The sequence below is a fragment of the Esox lucius genome, chromosome 12, assembly GCF_011004845.1.
Source record: "Esox lucius isolate fEsoLuc1 chromosome 12, fEsoLuc1.pri, whole genome shotgun sequence".
In the NCBI taxonomy this organism is placed as follows: domain Eukaryota; kingdom Metazoa; phylum Chordata; class Actinopteri; order Esociformes; family Esocidae; genus Esox; species Esox lucius.
Window position 1 is genome coordinate 3,358,881 of NC_047580.1, and position 22,306 is coordinate 3,381,186.

General features: G+C 38.9%; 1 protein-coding gene across 2 annotated transcripts in view; it reads left to right on the forward strand.

The window, feature by feature from the left end:
* cacna2d3a (calcium channel, voltage-dependent, alpha 2/delta subunit 3a) overlaps nt 1–21,374 on the forward strand; it is a 691,437-nt gene extending 670,063 nt beyond the window's left edge. For both annotated transcript variants that reach the window (XM_034295715.1, XM_034295716.1), the window contains 7 exons: nt 2,779–2,854; nt 2,997–3,049; nt 10,698–10,753; nt 12,261–12,375; nt 19,257–19,369; nt 21,059–21,141; nt 21,261–21,374. In XM_034295715.1, the coding sequence (XP_034151606.1) occupies nt 2,779–2,854; nt 2,997–3,049; nt 10,698–10,753; nt 12,261–12,375; nt 19,257–19,369; nt 21,059–21,141; nt 21,261–21,353 (589 nt within the window). In that variant the 3' untranslated portion in view covers nt 21,354–21,374. The remainder of the gene's footprint in view (nt 1–2,778; nt 2,855–2,996; nt 3,050–10,697; nt 10,754–12,260; nt 12,376–19,256; nt 19,370–21,058; nt 21,142–21,260) is intronic.
* The last annotated feature ends 932 nt before the right edge of the window (nt 21,375–22,306 follow it).

Here is a 22,306-nt window from a genome sequence, read left to right on the forward strand (position 1 = left end):
GTGGATTTCTCCATTAGGGGATTAGAACAAATCTGTTCCTGAAAAGATGGAATTAGGAGGGCTGTGACGTCATATTCATACACATACACACATTGGTTTTCATACGCACATTTCTACTTTTTGCATACACGCAAACAGTTCTACACCTTTACACATGCACACATAGGCCAGTCCAGATACACTACTCCAGCGGGTCCATAGGCGGAAAATGCCGGGAGCGCTGGGTGTTGACTGGGTTTTCTGTAATTAAATGTGGGAATGTGACACGGGACGATGTCATTCCCTGGATTGTGTGCCTGAACTCACACACACCCACACATTTTAGGAATCTTATTCCCATTTCAAATCATATTTTTCCAAACCCTAAACCTAACTCTAGCTGTAATCCCAGAGATCTAACAAACACTAAACCTTAAAGTTACCCTAACCAGTATCCCCTATAACTCTCTTCTTCTATCCCTATCCCCAATTGTAACTTTTACCTTAAACCTAACCCATGAGCCAGAAATGTAATTTTTCCTGATGTTTTACTATCCTTGTGGGGTATTTTTACTGACACGTGAACACACATAAAACATATAACCTTGCACCCAGCACTTTGAAAAACAAGAAAGCTATATTTTACAGTTCAAATTAATGTGGAATTAATAGGTATGTACCACTTAAGAATGTTGCTACAAGATGTACTGTACTGTATACCTGCATCCACAGCTGATGCTCCCTGGTGCTGTACACCCAAACTGCTGAATAGAGAATATGACGGGCGCATGGCAATGACAATGCTATGTGGGAGGATTTGACTACTAAGGAATCCATGGTTTCAACAGTCTCTAAGAAAAAAAATATATAACTGTTAACTCTAGTACAAAATAGCATTTCATAAACATGACGCAGAATGTTATGGTTTTAACTTACAATAATCTGAAAAATATATATTTTTTGTAATGTGGTCAGAGAGTGAATCAAAGCCACAACTCAACCGATGACGCCATAGGAAATACTATATTGAAGAGTGTAAAAGTAATGAATATCTTTGAAAAATGAATGATGATGAATGATCGCTAAAATGGAAGGGTTTGTCTGGTAAATGACACATTATGTATGCGTGTCATATGGAACTTTATGTAATGAGTAATAGGACAGAAAGATTTTACAATAATCAAATCAGGATGATCAGACTTAAGCAGTTCGCTATTGTCATCGGAAAGGCTTTAGCTTGTTTTAAAGTGGAGCCATCACCCACACACACGCACATAGCCATTGTGTCACAGTGAGCATGGTGTCATTGTTGCTAGGCTAAGTTAGCGGTCCCGCTAACACCATTAACTCAGTAAGATTAATGTTAATTGGATCCTGTTGCTTGTACCGGGGCAGAATAAGGCCCTGGGCTGTAGACAGTGGACTGAGCATGACACACACAGGGGTACCATGGCTGTGCAGGAAACATGTCCAGGGGTTGTAGACACAGCAAGGTCAAACTGCTGCAAACTGTGTGTACTCTGTAATAACCCAACATAGACAGAACCTGATCGCATCCCCTCAGGGCAGGCTAAGACGTCCCACACCCTCCTTATATCTCTCATTGTCCTTCTACTTCTACCCTCAGGAAGGGGGAGAGAGGAAATATTGCTCACCAGTAAAACTAAGAAGGATGTCTACTTTTTTACTTCCTCATACTCTTTCCTTCTTTAAGTCTGTCCCCCTCTCTCTCACCTCTTTGCTGACAAGGAGAACTCTGGCTGTAGGTAGAAAGACAACATATGCATATAATAACAGCCACTGCATTCTGTTGCTTACTATCCAGTATGACACTGATGGGAATGTTACAGACATGGATGTGACTATTACAGATGATCAAATAATGTATTACAGATGTTCAACATTTGAGAATCTCTGATATTGTTGGTAGAATGTGATATGGTCCCTAAACTTTGAGTCAAAGATCCCGCTCACAAAAGCCGGGACCTATTCAAGGTTAATTTTATGCTAGTAGCCACTCCAGTGAATTACGCGAGGGAATGACACTGCATCTAAGTATATGATCTAACCCAACCAGTTAATTGAAACCAGCATGGTAACGTAAACATGTAATGTAAAGCATGTTGTTCTTCAAGAGAACTAATTGCCTCCACTAAATAGGGGACAATTATCAAAATAAATGAATTTAATGTTCTTTCCAGGTTAATGTCAACTTTAATTCAGATTTAATAACATGAATTTGGGCAGCAGACCTCCAAGCACTTAGAGAATCTTGCATCAAGTCCCAGAACTGGTCAACTGACAATTCTATTGATCACCCATGAACAGGACACTTAATCATTCATGTAAACTGCTCTGCTAAAATATTTAAATGTATAATGAATGTATACACAAAAATCCAACCTGGCTAAATTTACTTTAAAACATTAACATGATTACAATTGTAAATGTGTATTAATTGTGGATGTTTCATTCAGCTAAGCTGATAAAGCATCTGACCAGTAAGTGAAATGTTACTGGATGGAATCCCCAAGCCAGTAAATTATTTCATTGTGTCCATGAGCAAGTTAGTTAACCATAATTGTCTCTGTACATCAGATTTAATAATATGAAAAGTCTGCTAAATGATGAAATTGTCATTGTAGAATATTTGACTAAGTTAGCCAGTTTTACCAATAACCAAATAAGTTACCACTGGTTAAATCATGAGTCATAAAAAAACAGTAACTCAAGTCTTTAAGTCCACTATAACTCTTTTCATATCCCTTTTTCCCTCTCCCTCTTTATTCCCCTCTCAAGGGTTACTCTGTATGATTACCAGGCAATCTGCAGAATCTTTTCTGAGAGTAGTGACAGTGCCCGCACACTACTAGACGTGAGTACCCCATGCAACTAGATAGTTTGGTTGATCCTTGTAGCATGCTCACACCCTCTAAACTGTCTCACTCCAAACTACAGTTATATAGTTTGTCAGTTCAAAAACAGTAACAGTTTTGTTTCCTTTGTTCTACCTCCAGCCCTATTTTGCAATATTTGCCACAGTGAAGTGGCTCCTTACAGAACTTGTCATGTAAGTATTGAGAGTGTGTGTGTGTCTGTGCACGTGTATGTAAATTATATGTCTGTACTCTTTCATTCATGGGTTGGCTCTAGGGTTGTGGCAAGGATGGTTCCGTTCATGAACTGTAATGACCTCCTTATGTCGCCACTTAGCTGGGACAATCCCACAATGAAGTGGGGTCTTTGTGGTTATGAAGCCTTCCTGCTCCTGGGTGGTATGATGTCAGCCCCACAGAGCAGCCTGGGGGATGGAGTTGTTGGATGCACTTGCTGTTGGTTATAAATCTTTACACTGATGTTTTAATGCCAGACATATTAAAGGGTTTGTCACTCAATGATTGAATGTGTGAATGTGGAAAGATATGGATCTGTGTTTGTGATGCTTTGGGATTGTGAGGGTTGACGTGAGGGTTTCAAACCAATACTATTTGGCTGCTACAGCAGCCTCTGTGATGGTCAGTGATGATGTGACATACAGTATCTGGAATTAATTTTGAAATATTTGATAATGCAGCTTTTGAAAACAGGGACATATGAGTGGATATGTTGAGTGATGTTAATATTGACCGGTTTCCCACCAATTGGAGCAAACATATTCAATTTGGCCCATATTATGATACTAAATGCATTATACTGTTGGGGAACTTGTGTAAGTTCTTTAAGAAAAAAAAAAACTTAAATAAATCATAATAAGCTTGTTGTCATCACTAATCTTGTCTGTCTTAGTCAAATGAAGAGAAAATTAGACCCAGTTTATGATCTTTGTGGTTGGAGTTTAAAAATTAATGTTTTCTGGAGGATCTTATTGGGGTTCTTGAAATTTGGGTGAACCTTAAATAACCTTTTTTGGGTAGATTTGTTTTTTAATGTTTTTCAAATGATCTTTTGAAGAACCGTTCATCTGATGCTATCTGTTCATGTAAATGCTTTCGGGTCATAAGCAAGTTTCAACAGAATGTAGCCAAAGGAAGGAATCCTTAAGGACACTTAAGATTACACTTCCAGGATATATTTTGCTATTTAAAAAAAAAATTATCATTGTGAAAATTCTGTGCACCTTCACAGGTACAGTATTGAGTCTGTATCAACTTCAAGTTACAGTGCCCTCCACTAATATTGGCATCCTTGGTAAAAATGAACAAAATGGGCTGTGAAAACAAACTATTTGTTATTTATCCTCTTGGCCTTTCATTAAAATATTGACAAAATTGTCATCCATCCAAAGGCCAGAGAATACAGTAATGATGTGCGACAAAAGATTGTTGAGCTGCACAAATCAGACAATAGCTAGAAGAAAATAGCTCAACAGTTTAAAATGCCCATTTCCACTAATTAAATAATTAAAAGGTTTAAAGCTATTGGAGATAACAACCGGCCTGTAAGAGGTTGGGTGTCAAGATTTGACCCCATACACATTGAGCATGTTTTTTAAATGGGTCACTAACCACAGAATCAAAGTTTTGCCATGGCCTCCCAGTCCCCTGACCTAAAGCCCATAGAAAACCTGTGAGATATGCTGAAGAGGAGAGTCCACAAATGAGGACCTTGGAATCTGAAGGATCTGTAGAGTTTCTGTATGGATGAATGTTCTTAGATCCCTTGCCATGTGTTCTCCAATGATATTATACATTATAGGAGAAGACTTCTCCTATAAGGCATTATAGAAGAGCTGTTATCTTGGCAAAGGGAGGTTGCACAAAGTATTAAATGATAGGGTAACAATAATTGTGCCGCACATATATTTGAAATATATTTAATATAGATGAAAACAAAAATAAATGTCTTTCAATGGTTTTAATTTAAAAGTTTGATATATAAGATCTAATGGATAAACAGAACATATTTTTGAAGAAAGAGCTGAGCCGCATTTCTATTTAAACTTGTTAATGCCTACAGGTCCAAGGCTGTCCAAGGAATTATAGGATCTATGTAGTCCCCACCCACCCAAAATATGGAATATTACTTGACTATGACAGCACCTAAAGTGTTATTGTGCATAAATGTAGATTCCGCAAAAACTTTCTACAAAATATGGAAAACATTTACATTTTGTTCAATTATTTACTGCATTGCCTATTTTCTGTCCAAAAGATGGAAAAAAGCTATTCAATTTTTTATTGTTTATTAATACCTTGCTTTTTTTTACATTCTTTGGCTTTTTTTATCCACCTTGTCCCAGAGACTACTGAATATGGAACCTACTTTATTATTTTTGAGCTCCAACTGGTGTTCCTTTTTTTAAGGAATTTGTTTGTTAATGCACCTGTGATTTTCCACTGACTCCATAACTTTTGGTTGGAAGCATGGCTTGTGGCTGTCTTATAACAAAGCTAAACACATCCATGTGTCTCAGAGACTCTCCTGATTCGAAGTTACTAGTAGTTAGTGTAGGGTATAATGTGTCAGAATGGTGATTTATGGCCCTGGGGGGGGGCGGGACTTCCATATTGATGTGACAGGTGGGCGGGACATCCGGTTTGTAGGGTGGGACTTCCGTTATGACGTATGTTAGGGTGGGACTTCCTGTATGACATATGTTAGGGCGGGACTTCAGGAGTGACGTATGCATGTCCGGTCACCTTGATGTGTCAGTGTTTGATGTTTTACAACGCCTGATGAGCAAAACAGACTAGTGTTATAACAGGTGGGTTATGATTGATGATTAACAAATGGGGCTTAGGGTTCCGGAATGTTATATTCACAGGCAATAAATAAGTGTTGTGTCTGCGGTAAGATGATTGGTGTTCAACAAATGGTGTTCGGCAAATCTAAAACCCAGGTGTTTTATCTTCTGACAAGTGGTGCAACATCTGGCATACAACCGGTGGTTGTTAACCATTCATGTTTTATGGGGTGATTGGTGTGTTCTGTGTATTTAAATCATGCAGACATCAGTGATGGTCATTCAGTCTTGCCTGAGCAAACGTACCTACACATTACAAAACATGGAGGATTGTGCTGTGATCAATGTTTTGGGTGAAACACCGGTGAAAGCTAACAGCTTAAACGCAGCTCAGCGATTTGGTAAAAAATTTGAAATGGACCGCAGAGATGCAATCAACATGCCAGCCCCGAAGAAACCGATGCAGAGTTTAACCCGAATCCATCAACTACACCAGGATATGTTGACACAGGAGTGGAAATTGGACGATGGTCAGATCGGGGGATACATCTTCAACCCAGAGCCACCGGAGGTGTCATTTTATGAATTACCCGAAGGCCATGTGTTTAAGGCTGGTGTGACTGATCAAATGGTTTTTAATGCCAGTTTATGGGTCACCTTTCGAAAAGTGTTTTATTTGGGGCCAAAACAAGGCCCACATAATACAGTAGATGTACTGTTTAAAGTTGTCGAGGGGCTTGAAGAGTATGACTCGGTTTCCCACCAATTGGAGCAAACATATTCAATTTGGCCCATATTATGATACTAAATGCATTAAACTGTTGGGGATGATAACGCTGAAGCCTTTTACGGAACCCCTGACCCCGACAGCTCGCTTCCACCAGCATGTTTGTAAGTCTCTGTGACCCTATCTTGTGGTCAGCAGAGTCAAAACCCTTTGACAGAACAATGGAGAGACAGTACTGTTTCCTGTCCATGGCATCAAATAGGTCATTAACAACTTTAGTTGTTGCTGTAGTAGTACAATGCTTTCTTATACTGGATTGAAACCTTGATGAAGTGTCACATATACACAAAAACCCAGTTAATTCGATAATAGGGATTCCAAGATTTTTGCTAAAATAAATAGCAATTTGTCTATGGTTAGACGGTTGACCTTCTTTTAACTGAGGCATAACAATGGGAGATTTCCAAATTCTAGGAATTATAGAAGGCTCAGCTATGATGGATGTTTCTGTAGATATGATCCCAGGCTCTCCGGACCTGCTGCTTTTTGATTGTCAGTGCCTTTTAAGGATTGTACTACAGAAACAGTAAATGGGAAATAACTAAAAACTACATCAACAAACCCCAAACTGTCTCAATTTGATGCAGTCTGAAATAGAAAACCAGATGAAATAAAATGAAATAAAAAAACTCAGTGGTCACTCACATTAGAAAATACAGCTCTGGAAAAAATCAAGAGACCACTACAAAATGATCAGTTTCTCTGGTTTTACTATTCATAGGTATGTGTTTGAGTGAAATGAACAGTTTTGTTTTATTCTATGAACCTCTGACAGCATTACACCCAAATTCCAAATACAAATATTATCATTTAGAGTATTTATTTGTAGAAAACAACAACTGGTCAAAATAACCTAAAAAATATGCATTGTTTTCAGACCTCAAATAATACAAAGAAAACAAATTCATATTACTTTTTCAACAACAAAATACTAATGTTTTAACTTATCTGAGTTCAGAAATCAATATCTGGTGGAATAACCCAGATTTTTTGGGTGATTGGCACAAAAATTCAAGTAGCTCGGCTTTGTTTGATGGCTTGTGACCAGCCATCTTCCTCTTGATCAAATTCTAGAGGTTCAGGTCTGGAGATTGGGCTGGCCATGACAGGGACTTGGTCTGGTGGTCCTCCATCCACACCTTGATTGACCTGGCTGTGTTCCATGGAGCATTGTCCTGCTGGAAAAAACTATTTTCAGAGTTGGGGAACTTTGTCAGAGCAGAAGGAAGGAGGTGTTCTTAACCTTGTACTTGGCTTGATTCATGCGTCTTTCACAAAGAAAAATCTGCCCGATTCCAGCCTTGCTGAAGCATCCCCAGATCATCACCGATCCTCCACCAAATTTCACAGTGGGTGCGAGACACTGTGGATTGTAGGCCTCTCCAGGTCTCCGTCTAACCATTAGATGACTAGGTGTTGGGCAAAGCTGAACATTTGACTCGTCAGAGAAGACCTTACTCCATTACTCTACTGACCAATCCTTATTCAGCCCTGCCCCTAGGAGCCTGTTTCAAACTGTCCTCGCCATGCACTTCACCCCAGCTGCTTTTTGACATTCTTTTTGTAGGTCACTTGATGTCATCCTATGCCTATTGAGTGACATTCAAATGAGCTTACGGTCATTTCGATCAGGGGACAGTCGTTTTTGCCCTCTGCCAGTCTGTAGCTTTGTTGTCCTCAATGTCTTTTGCTTTACCTTGTTCTTATGAATCGCTGTCTTTAAAATTTTCAAGATGAAAGTAACCTGACACTCACTGTATCCCTCTGCCAGGAAAGCCAGAATTGAAGCTTTTCCTTTGTCATGCCGAAAAGTTATTTTTTTATTCAAATTACCTTTGGGGTACTACTTGCACTGTTTTTGCCATCCAGCTTGTCCTGTTGCAAGAGAAGAGTGATGACCACAGCAGTGGTTTTTATACTTTTCCTCATTAAATTAGATTTAGTTCAGGTAATCACCTAATCAGTACCTCATTAAATAAAATTATGTGTGACTATTTTGGAATTTAACAGACACTGGAATGGAATGGCTGCGTACATGTAAAGATGCTGATTTAAGAAAAATTAGGAGTGGTCTTTTAATTTTTCCAGAGCTGTATATTAGTAGCAACACATTTATGAGGGGCATTAGTAAAAACAGATCAGTTAGGTTTGTTCTATAAAAAGTTTTAAGATCAGTATTATGTAGGTAGTACCATTTTAAAAAGGTCAACTTTGACTTACAAACACTCACACAAACAAAGACTAATACGTTGCCATCTTGGATCTGTAAAATCTTGTATATATAGAAAGTCACCAACCCCTTTCAAAATGTTCACCTTTTGTTGCCACACTTCCTGAAATTAAAACACACCAAATCAGTCTTTTTCCAGATTTATTTACACAGGGTAACCCACAATATCAATGTTAGTTTTTCTTTCTAAAAGGCTTTGCAAATAAATACGGGGTCTTAATTTCTGAACCAGGCATCAGAAACCAGGCATAATGAATTACAGTTACGTCTTTTTTTACTTGGCCATTGGCAAACGATACATCATTTGACGTTATCGAAGCACACAAGTGTGAATGGGCAATCTATATATTTGTAAAAATATATACTAATTTAAATGAAACTTTCAGTATTTTTCCAACAAATGAGCTTGTTTTCAGTTGGATATTTTGGGTTGCTGTGTGTTAATAAAGCCGTAGAAATGTTTTCATGTAAGCCTGTAAAGCAACAAAAGGGGGTGGCAGCAGAGGTAAATAATTCCACTACCTAAACATGTTAAAGCACCAAATCAGCTGTTGGTAAATTGATGGAGAGTAATGTGTTTGAACAAATAGAAGTTTACTGCAAACAACAATATATGACTGTGTAGAAGTATTCACAATTTATCAAGTCAAATCTCTTCAGTTGTTAGCACAACAGTTAATTATTTCAGGTTTAATCGTATATACTGGAGCAAGTATCATGACAAAAAGAACAAGAAAATGTACAGAGGCCAACACAGTAGTATCCTAATAGTTGTTCTGATTTTGCATTGCCAATGTTCAAACATATATTCCTTCCCAACTGAAAAGATTACGCCACTAGTTCTTACTGAATGCACATACAAGGAATAGTTGCCAGCATGATGTATCTTAGGGAATGCAAGGTTTGCACACAGACATAGATCCAGGAGACATAGGTAATCATAGAATGTCGGTTGCCCAGACAACTTGGTGAAAGCTCACACACGACAGCAGGGGCATGTTACTATTGGTGGTTTTGCTAACTCAGCTCTCCCCATAAGGAATAGAGTCCTGTTTACCTCTATAATACAAGGACCAGGAGCCCCACTGCTGCTATTAAAACATAACCCCAAAAGGGAGACTTCTTCTAATAGTTTCTGTTATGTGTAAATATAATGCCACTTTTAGTGGATCTGTCTTCCACACGTACATGGAGACTTGCTCAGCCGATATTCCCTTCATCACAATGTGCCTGGCTAATTTGATAAGAGATTATATTCAACTTTAAAGGCTACACTGAAATCTAGACATAATGTTATTAATCATACATTTTAACAGAAAAACTAGCTTGTGTTTATTTTACATGACTTGTTTAAAGAGATACTTGTCCATTAGAACTCAGAAAGTTGAATACAATACAAATAAATCTCCTGGAATTTCCGAGATATGTGCAACATCCACAACGGCAGTTGCATCAGGCCATCATAATTCCACAATATGTGAGCACCCACAAAAAAATCAGTACCCACTAAGGATCTTAACAAGAGTGTCATAAAGGGTCATTAACAACAAACTTGTTTAAAACACAGAGCATTGTATTTGTATTCAAAACATTCTCTATGAACTAAACTCATGTAATTCATAAAAAGTTCACAAAAGTTCACAACTAAGAATTGTTGACAAAAAATGTATTGCAACTAGGCACAGGTGACAGTTAATTGAGCCAAACTCAAACATACAGAGTCACACAAATTACTATTTCTTAGTTGAGAAAAACATTGTGTTTTTAAAAATGTTATTAGTTGCTCTTATCAAAACTCTGTTTTGTAGGTTTGTCTGTAATGTATCCATGTAAATGCTGTTGTTAAATGAACGTAAATTGTAAAACTATGTTTGCCCGTCATTTGTCTTTTTTATTGTCAAAACAAAGGGAGAGAACTTTCGCCATGGCATCAGCTAATGGGGATACACATAACAAATAATGTTTAAATTATGTGTTATAACATTGCTAAGTATCTCTCCCTTTCTCTGTGCTTCCAGTTTCATGGTTGAGTTTAACCTGTACAGCTGGTGGTACTCCGACCTCACAGCAAAAGGTAAGAGGTTTTTATGGCTGCAGGGCAGAGTCTAGAACTTAAGACTTTCATTGGATGTTTAAGAACTCTCACATTGTGTTCTAGGAGAAGTTATGAGGGCATGACATTAGCATGACATTAGCACGACTATAACTACTGCCCGCAAACGCCATACTCACATTCACCACATTTGGTCCTGACCTCTCTGCGATCTCTTTCCGCACACTCGCCAGTATTTTTCCTAGTCTGAGTCAGTGTGACCGCTGGAAAAACAGAATAGAAGAGTAATGATCACAAACCCCATACAGACCATTTAAAAGACAGCCAGGTTGAAACATGGAGCTACCTCAAGTGACCCACTCTGTGTGTATGCATGTGTATATATATCTGTGTGTGAGTTTGTATCTGAGCGTGCGAGCGCATTATGATTTGTGAGGATGGGTGTCAAATTGGTAGGAAGCAATATCCGCTATGTAACCAGAGAGACAGGCTTTACACACACACACACACACATTTATCTCACACACACATACATACACACAGACCACTGCTTAGGCTGGACCTCTACGCTCAGTGTTTGAATTGGGTGTGTAAGTGTGTGTCCTTCAAGTCTTTCAAACCAGTGTCAAATGAAGGCATGTTAACTCATGCCACAGCCAACAGGTGAAATATTAGCTGTCTTTTAAAAATGCAACTAGAAGGCTGACCATAGCCTGTTACTGTTAGACTGTAGATGTATAATTTCTCAATACAGAATAAAAACATCAGAGAGGGCGAGAGTTTGTTTTTATTGCTGCACCAGCACCCTCTCCTTATCCTGTGTAGAAACATGGTTCCTTTGGTGTTGGATGTGGAATGGAAGACACGATTTCACAGCTCAGTAACCCCAGCGCTTACTGCGCTACCCTTCTATCGCCTCATGAAAAAGTACATGCCAGATATGCGCTTCCTACACCCAAACCGACCGGCAACAGGATCCACGTGTGCCCTCATGCTGAACTAATCCCTGTCAGTTAAAGGCTGAAGCTCTCAAATGGAGCAGTTGCCAGTTGGCCGCCGACATGCACCAGCAATTAAAGGCGTCCACGTTATAGAGCTGTATGTTAATCCACGCTTCTTCCTAATCAGCTTTGGACTAAATTACCTTGTGGAGAATGCCTATGCAAAAATGCTGTCGGATTAAACTTTGTTCATCGTTTTGTTATGGCATAGTCATTTAGAATGTACGAGTAGATGATATTGTTTGCTCATGCACCAAATGCATTCTAGTCTTGCACTGCATTCAGAATTTTTTTCACCTGCATTACAACAACTAACCACTGAGTGGCAGCAGGGTAACAGGAGTGATGTAATTCATTTAACATCCAGTACTATCACATGTGAATTATGTAGCTACATTTTTATGGTAAAAGACATATGATGAAAGGGTTTAGGGTCAGTTTAGAAAAGTATGTTTTTATTTCAACAAAACAAAGTTTGGTCTTTTCTCTTCTGTCCACCCCAAAACCCCTACCCCCACTTTCCATAGCCCAGAGGGGGGGTCGGACCATGTTGGTACCATGTGATACAGAGTACCCCGCCTTCATCTCGGAGAGAACAATCAAGGAGACGACAGGAAACATTGACTGTGAAGGATGCATAAAGTACGTAACACACACACATATACATTCACAAACATATTCCTACAAACATGCACTCACATAAATTAATGGTAATATACATGCATTTAGCACGTTTATATATATTGATTCACATCAGAATTTAAGCAAAACCCCACCTGTATTTTTTTTTAAATGGGTTTGGGGACATTTTGGCTCCCATAGTAAAACAAAGTACAGACTGCCAATTAAATACAGTCAGTTGTGATTTATTTTCAAAACTACTCTAAAATGCATATTTAATGTTTCAACAGTTTAATTTAAAGGCACACTTTGTACTTGTAGCTAATTCAGACTGTTATCACCCATCAAGTTGATTGTTATTATTATTGCACACAGTTATGGCCACAGACAGACAGACACACACACAAATATGCCCACAGTGCTTAATGAAAGACACAAGGTGAAAGAAGAATTATAGGATTTTTTTTAATATAGTTTAAAATAAAACCACGCTGGTGTCTTGATTGCGTACACTCTATTACCAGCTATTATAGCAATTAATAATTTTATTACATTTGTAGCAACTAGAGATTGCTCAAACCTAAGTAAGTTGGGAATTGTTGATGGACAGCAATATTGAAACCCTTGATTATCAAGCAAATTGTATTTAGTAGCCATTTAGGTGTGTTTGGTATTTACTTTTCTGTGATTTGTCTGAAAATGTTTTTAAAGGTGACATTTAAATATGTATGTTTTTCTTGATGCTGCCACCAAAATACTTAATAATCCATAGGATTACATTTTTTTAGGTTAAATTGGATTAAACGTAAACTTTTCTTCTTACTAGTTTACTAGTTTTTTTAAATTGTTATTCTTACTAATGAGTAAATGTATTTGTCTTAGCTCATTGCTAATATATAATTTTTTTGGTACCTTTTTTCTTTTTACTTTTGCCACTGCATTTTCTACAAATAAATGCATTACATTATGAATCCTCAACTTCATACATTTGTACATTTTAAGTAGTTATTTGTTAAATTAAATCTATTTGCTTATATTATTTTGCCAGTTGCTGCTGGAATGTCTGAAATGTTGCCCTAAGAGTTGGTAGAAACATCATGTGGTCATGTTGGAACAAGGGCCAGCTTGGAAATGTAGCCGGGATACAGAGGGTTAGCTCCCCAATGGTTGCCATGGGATCTTCAGTGACCACTGAGTGGGAATGTCCCGTCCGCTAGACGGCACCCTAAGCATGGCTTTGTCCTCCTAAATGCCCTGGGGCCTAGAGTTCTCTTTAGGCCAGAGGAAAGCCCTCCAACACCTCTTTCAAGAGCATCTAGTTACTATGAACAAATGCATATACTTTTTCACTGAAACTTAGAATTTGTAGTTTCACAAGACCTGAAATGTATTTACATATAATGGCTATAAAAATCGAGTCAAATCTAAATCTAGTAAAAATTTGACATAACTATTCATAACATTTACATAAACATGTGGCTGGTATTCAATCCTACTCTACTTTGAGGCATGATTGAATTTGAATTTTGAAAGTCATTTTGGAATAAGCAGACATTATGTTCATGAATGAATGTAATCTCTACAAACACATTAGAAATGGGGCGAATATGTACAATTATTTTGTTATGGTATGTACCATTATTTTTTTAATTGTCGCAGGAATGTATCGTTTTGAAAGTAATGCTATGTTATTTTATTGCTAGTTTGCTGTACTTGCACTAGACTCCAGTATTTGTCCTTCATAGCTTCCTTTCCATCGTCTTTTAAAACTCTGAGCCAACATTTTGTCAGCACTTTTACTTGACTGTTCAAAACTATTTTTCTCATGACTCTCCTGTACCTCTGCAGCATATAGTGAGCAATATATTTGTTAAATCTAATCACAATGACCTCATGGATGAGTTACAATACAATCCTGGTGTTGAATTTGTTGGTTATATGGAACTACATAAACTACATAAATCATGAGTTTTAGGAAAACATGTTTAAGTCTATGGGAGGTTTATCAATACAGCCAATAAATGTATTGAAGAAAATTGGCATACATCAATTTCTATGTCACTGTTTAAAATTTGACTTCATTGTAGCTGTATGGTTACTTATATTTTTTGAATACCAAAGTACTTAAATCCTAATATGTCTAAAACACAATAGAAACGTATTAGGTAATTCTATACATACTATGAACAATGACTTCGGGAAGTATTCAGACCCCTTCACTTTCCCCCCATTTGGTTATGTTATAGACATAATTGATTACATAATTTTTTTTGTCATCAACACACAATCTCATAATGACCAAGCAAAAACAAATTTGGACATTTGTGTCAATTCATTGATAATTAAAAATGGAAATATTTGATGTAAATAAGTATTCAGACCCTTTATTCAGTCATTTGTTGAAACCCCTTTGGTAATGACTACAGCTTTGAGTCTTCTTGTGTATGTCTCTACAAGCCTTACACAGCTCGATTTTGGCAGTTTTTCCCATTCTTCCTTGTAGATCCTCTCAAGCTCTGTCAGATTGGATGGGGATCATCGGTGAACTGCGATCTTCCGGTCTACCCACAGATGTTCAATGAGGTTCAAGACCAGGCTTTGGCTGGGCCACTCAAGGACATTCATAGACTTGTTTTGAAGACACTCCTGCGTTGTTTAGGGTGTGTGCTTTGTGTTTTTGCAAAGATAATTCTTCACTCCAGTCTGAGGTCCTGCTCTCAGAGTTCTTCAGGCAGGCATACACCTTTCACTAAGGAGTGGATTCTTTCTTAGGCACTCTGCCATGAAGGTCGGATTGGTGAAGTGTTGCAGCGATGGTTGTCCTTCTGGCAGATTCTCCCACCTCTGTAGAATAACTCTGAAGCTCTGTTACAGTGGCCATTGGGTTTTAGGTCACCTCCCTGACCATGGCACTTCTTGCCCGTTATATAATTTTGCTGGACACCCAGCTCAGCTTCTTCCATTTTACAGTGATGGAGCCCACTGAACTCCTAGGAATTTTTAATGCTTTAACATTTTTTTTTATCCCAGGTCTATGCCTCGACAGAGTTCTTTGGAGTCCACCTTATATAGTGTGAGTGCCTTTCCAGATCATGTCGAAATAATAGAATGGGTGGACTCCAATCAAGTTTGAGAGACATCTCAAGGATGACCAAAGTATAAATAATTTGGTACACATTTCTAAAAACATGTTTTTGCTTTTGCATTATGGTGTATTGTGTGTAGATTGCTGGCAAAAGTAGTCTCTAACACAACAAAATGTTACAGGGTCTGAATACTTTCCAAAGACACTGTAGATAATAATAATTTGTCACTAATGTGCATACATGTAGATTAATGCGGTAAAACTTTTTCTTTACTTTGAAAATTTGGTGTGGACTGTACAGATCTGGAGGGAAGGAAAGCAAATTGAATATTTTTTTTACATTTATTTCTAGGCAGTCAAATGTGAGAACTATGCCAGGAGTGTGTAGACTTTCACAAGCACATTTACACATTTATACACACTCTCAAAACCACTCAGCAGTTCAAAATATGAGCACAACACAACCCGTGGGAGAGAGGAGTGGAAACAAGAGAAAAGCTTCCTTTAGAATGGGAAAATTAGTGTGGTCCCCATTAACAATTTGGGCTTTTCTGTCAGGCAATTGTGGGGTGTTCTGTGGATCACTCTGATGGGCCCTTCATTGCTCCCAGCTGTGGGACTGCCAAGGAAACTGAGATGTGTGTGTGTGTGTGTGTATGTGTGTGTGTTCTCAGCCTTTTAGGGTCAGGAGGGTAACCACAGCCCAGGGTGCCATGAGTAAACGCGGGCCGGGGTGCAGTTAGCCACACATACACACACCCAAACACACACACATGCTAACACACATATGGAGAATAGCTGTCAAAAAGCATATCCAGACTAATATTCAAACAGAAGAGAAGTCACCGAAGCAATGAACCCTAGAGCTAATCACACACCAAACATCCACACAAGCCCCGTGATTGGCTTATCCCAGAGGACCCAGGCATTTTTTCATATTTACAGCCAATGGGTAAGTTGGGTCAGGGCTGAATTTGAATAAATATGAATAAACACCCCAAAAAATGTGAACTCCATTTGAGAAACAACAATTCATGTAACATTATTATATTTCTCAGAGACTGGGAAGGAAACATACATTCCCACACGCAGACACACTGGCATATCTAATGCTTCTTTAAGAAGTGCAAGTTGCTCTCTGTAGATGATTAGATAAAAGTTTGAGTTCATCGTGTAGAACTCAGAGTCTGACCCATCATGTTGGTTTGCTATAAATCCTTTTTAAAGCACAATGAATTTAACTAAGTGAAATGGAGTTTTTATTTTGGTTCTATGAAATTTTATAGGTCATATTAGTAATAGAGGATATTGGCAATAAACATCTGGTTTACGTTAGTGGCTGACTACAAGATTTTTCTTCTATTTTCATTGGGACACGTGTGTGTCTTTTAGCCTGTAGGAAAAACTTATATATACAATGTGTATTTAGTGAACTTTTGTTATGTTACTTCAGTGTGTGTGTTTGATAGTGTCATAAATGTGTACACCAAGAAGCTGACATAGTTATGCACCTGTGCCTAGTTGATGAAAGAGGATATGGCACGGGTGTGCGGGGGGTCAGTCACATCAAAGAGTCAGTCTAACTATAATCTAAACCCAGTCTAATTGCTTAAGTGGCTTGAGTGGATGATTTAGGCTCCCTTACTGAAGTAGATACCAGTGAACTATTAACCATAGTACCCAGGACCATATATTCTAATCTCCACCTAACTCTTTCTTTCCCTGAAGAGTGTCCTTGAAAAGAAATTTAAGTACATTCTGTGGCAGTCAATTTAAATCGCAAGACGTGAGCTTGGCTGTTTTGCCAACGGTACGTTTTTTGTCAATGTTAATGTTTGTGTTATCAAATGCACTAATGCATACATTATTCATGGTAGACAGGGTCCAGTCTATATTTCAGCCAGTATTAAGAGGATGGTCCTATAATTCAAAAATTACTGAATAGACACTAACTGTAAAGTACACAGGTCTCATGCGGTGGTATTTTATTGGGACCTGCTGTTATTCTTTGTACTGAATCGTTTAGGCGCTGGAGGAATGAGATAGGGTTTCTCAATTCTGCACTGGTGCTTTTTTTCTCTGTCTCAAAATGTGCTGCTTAAAAGCATGCCATGAGAGTGGTACACTTAAAGTAGTCATCATAACAGCAGCCGGTTTTAAACTTTGAAAAATGCAACTTGCCAGTCAGATTGTGGCACTGTTGTTACGTGTCTGTCTATCCAGCTGAAGTACTCACTGGCAATGCTCCAGCATTATGTGTGTGTGTGTGTTTGTGTAAATGTATAGCTTCATGCAGCTCTGGGTTTGTTCAAGGCCAACAGCTGTGCTGTCAGAATGTGTTTAAGTCTTTTCGCCAGAAACACTTGTTCTGGTTTCTATCAGTTGTACTGGTCCCGGTTTGACTGGTCTTAGATAGGTAAGTTAGACTGGGCTTGGATACTGTAGACTGGGCACGGATACATTTTGACTGAGTTAAGATAGAATGGGATGAGTTAGGTTAGACTGAGGTTAGATAGAATAGTCTGAATTAAGTTTATTTGACAGGGCTGAATTTGGTTAGGTTTGAACAGGATTAGATATACTGGACTGAGTTACATTAGGTTTGACTGAGCTTAGATTTGGTAGACTGGGTTGTGTTAGGTTAAGTTAGACTGCACTGAGTTTGTTAGCTTTGGTAAGGATGGACTGGACTGAGTTTGACAGGTATCAACTAGATTGAGATGAGTTGGATGACATTAAATTGCACTATTATAGATGTTGCTTAGTTAGACTGGATTAAGAGTGGGCTGTGCACAAATACAGTAGGTTAAATTGCCCTGGGCATAGGTAACCTGGACTAGGTTGCACTGGGATGGAGTTAGATTATGTTAAGGCAGAGAATCTAAGTAAATTAACAATTTGAAATTGTGAATATTTTAGTTAAAAGGAACTCCAAGTCATGGCCGTCTTATTCCATCAAACATCCTTTATCAAGATGCAGTGCGTGTGTGTGTGTGTGTGTGTGTGTGCATTCATGTGTGCATGTGTGTTCCTGCACGTCTCCTGTCTTTTGAGGAGATTCACTGGTGTGTTATAAATGCCTTCCAATGAGAGGCATAAATCAAACCGCCGGCGAAAAGAGAGGGAGCGAGAGAGTAAGACAAAGAAAAAGGGAGCGAGAGCTAAAGAAGAGATCATCCGTACGGCCTCTGCTCTTCATAAACCCTATGCTGAGACATCAATCATGAATCAGGAGGCCAGATCGGACTTTGTCTCCTCTTGCCAGTTAAACCCAGTCTCGGAAAAGATCTGGAACTGGGGAAATGGAGTCTGTTTCCCATTTCTCTTCTCCAGAGTGTTTTATATTCTGCAACACCTCATTGTTGAAGACTTTGGATTGGCTGTGTGGGTGTGTGTGTATGTGTGGTGTGGGGGTAGAAATTGTGTTTGTCTGTGTCTGTCTGTGTGTTTGCATGCGTCATCTTGCCAAGGCCTTGTATTTTCCTTGTGGAGGAATGGGTTTGAGATTGTGTGTGTGTGTGTGTGTGTGTGTGTGTGTGTGTGTGTGTGTGTGTGTGTGTGTGTGTGTGTGTGTGTGTGTGTGTGTGTGTGTGTGTGTGTGTGTGTGTGTGTGTGTGTGTGTGTGCGACATGCATGTTTGCACACGTAATATTTTGGGTCCCCATTTAAGTGAATGCAAACACTGCCACTGTACACAAACTGCTACTTTTAGCTAAATCAAATATATTGACAAAATATAAGAAATACACATCCATGGACCATTTATAAATGTAGTGTTCCTTTAATCCCTATATCTTTCTCTCTTTCTCATTGGCAGATCCTTTGTGATTCAGCAGATCCCCAGCAGTAATCTCTTCATGGTGGTGGTCGACAACAAATGTGACTGTTCTGCCGCTGGTCCAATTACCATGGAACCCATTGAGATAATGTATATCCTTTTTACAGAGGTTGTTCTGAAAAGGTGGTTGGGTGGGGTATGGCCTGAAATAGGGACTGGCTGGTTATGGTCATATGTAAGGTTGTAGACAGGGCAGGGTCAGGGTCTCATTCAGTTCAATAGGTGAACCAACTCCAATTTAAATTCCAATTGTTTTTTTACAAAAAGCATTGAAGAAATTTGGAATTTTAGAGTATTTCCTGAATAGCCTTAACTTATTGAATTGACCCCAACACTGGGACGTGGGGAAAGGAATGACGGTTGGGAGAGAGTGGGGCAAATGGCTTGAGTCAGTCAGGGTTTGATTGTGTTTTGAGTGTGCGGGCGGGTGGGTGAGTGCACAAGCGTACACTAGCGTGTGGGTGGGGAGTTGTGTGTTCATGTTTGTGAATCGACCACAAAATGTAGAAAAATGTCCTGGGTTTTCATTAAAATCTCTCTGACTTCAATATGATCACTGTGATCACCTCCCATGGCCCTTTCTGTTGGCTCCGCAACTGCTTATTCAGTGGCTGTCACACAGTACAAAGAAGTAAAACAAGGCTATTCCTTTCTAATGTATTTTGATACACACAACTTACTCCTCCTTTTTCACCCCATGAATTCCACCGTCACCATCATTATGGTCAGTGAGGTATTGTTTTGTGTTCTTTGAGGGGGAACAATGTGGGAAAAACAGAAATCGTTTTAATTTTTTCAGGCGGGTTTGGTGAGAGTTTGTTTGGCCTTTGCACTGTTAGTTAGAGGAAAATGATGTGCGTGTGCGTTTGTGTGTAAGGATTAGTGTAAGGGCTGAGGGTTTTGAACAATGCAATGCTCTAACATATGGAGTGTTTCACAACTAAATGTGTGTGTGAGTTTTATAAGGGCCTGGACCAGTGATGGGGTCTGATCAATAGCAGACGCTCTAAGCTTCTCAGTACAGAGAAGCCTGGCTACAGACAACATGGTATAGCAGGAACACAGCTTCCCTGATGGGCTTCCCACGCCCATGGAATTACGATCAAATGAAGGCCCATTCCGATTCAAAGCTATGTATCACGTTTGTTGATTTGTTGTGTTGTCTGGGCTTTATTCTTGTAGGGTTTTGGTGACTTGCGTTGCACTCCAAAATGCTTACAAATGCAAAATGTTACTATAGAAACAGATTTACTGCAAAATCTGACCTCAAATAATTTTAAAAGTCTGATTAATTCATAATACATTCTGATCATTTGGTTGGTTCTTTTGCCAGGAAGTTAAATCCGGTATTAAAGAGATAATTTGACCTAAATTCATATTTGGGTGAAATGTTGCTTACCCTGAGTTGTTCTTGTGTAAGCAAAGTTTTTTTTTTAGTTCTTTTCCACTTGCAATGCTGCTTTTGTGGCTCTGGATGCACCATATCAATTCATGAATTTGGACGATGCTAATAATGCTAATTCTGGGCTGGGACCGAAGTGAATAATGGCTTGTTGTGAAAAATGACTCTAGGGGCATTCAAGAACAATTCAGGGTAAATGGGATTTCACCCAAATATGAATCTAGGTCAAACTATCACTTCAACCAGATAATATGGCAGATTTTTTAATACTGAAGTCTGCCTGTTTAGGACAGCATAGTGGCAAATACCTTTAACTATTAGTCTTGTAGTGTCTTTAGTGTGATGTGCCCATCAATGTGTTTCTTAACATCGAATGCACATAACGAGTCTCTGAAGTGTGAACGGCTTAAGTTCCAAAAAGACCGGAGACGCCCCGACTCCTGCCACCCCTTCCATCCAGAGGTAATCAAACCACAACAATAAACCCAACCAAATCCCAAGCCCGCCATAATTGAACTGTACCTTCACCATTTTGTAAACCCTTGCTGCATCTGTCTCTTTTTTTCTCTTTCTCTCTTTAGGAGAATTCCATGGAGTGCGGAGGAGCTTTAGGCCTCTACCCATCACTAACGACAACACTATTATGCCTGATGCTGGCACTGTTTCCTAGGTGACCAGGGCCCACCCCCCACCCCCCCCCCACCCCCAATCTCAGGCTTGGCTGGGATTGGCTTGACTCGGCATGCAAATTAATTCTTAACTACACCACAGATTTAACAAATCCTATAGAGTAGTGCCCAATCACAAACCCAAACCACCACCCCCCCACCCCCCAAAGCCCAACTCTTGTCATGTAACCCCTAACAGCCCCTTATCAGCCAATAGACACTTCCCTTAGGCCCTACTTTTCAAAGCATTAAGTACTGCCCTGTAACACCATGGACAGTTTTTGTGAATCTGAACGAATTTGACAGCTGACTTCAAAATGAAAGGGAAATGTTTGCCACTGAAAAACTGGAAACAAGCAATATAAAACATTCTTAAAATGTAATTAAAATGAACTCAAACTTTCAACTTATTAGCCCCAAAGGGTTAGGGCGTAGGGGTAAGGGGAAGCACCTTGAGTTTTGCCGCTACGGTGTAGTTTAGGATTGGGCCCAGGAGTCACCCAAACAGAGAACCCAACAGAGGGAAAAAGAAAGAGTCACACCTTTCCCATGATACAGCTTTCTCATGAACTGAGGATTTATTCATAATCATTATATGGATATCAATAACTAGAGTGATAATATCTGTCTTAAATGATTTTTTTTCTCACAAAAAAATCTGTATCTTCCATATATTTAAACAAATTATGTTTTATTTATGATTTGCAAGTGATACCCATAAACTGTGACAATGAGAATTTGAGTTCTCAGATATGAGTGGTTATATGTAAGCTTTGCCTAATTGAATGCTATTGGTCCTGTTTATGTACTTTTGAAATAAAACATGATGTTGAAAGTCTCTTGAGTCAGTGATTACTGTTTGACAGCTGGGCTGATCATCTCTAAGTGAGAGAGCACCCAGCCAGTAGCCAGGTAGTTTTTTCTATGACTGCTACCCTGAACACAAATATGGAATTGTT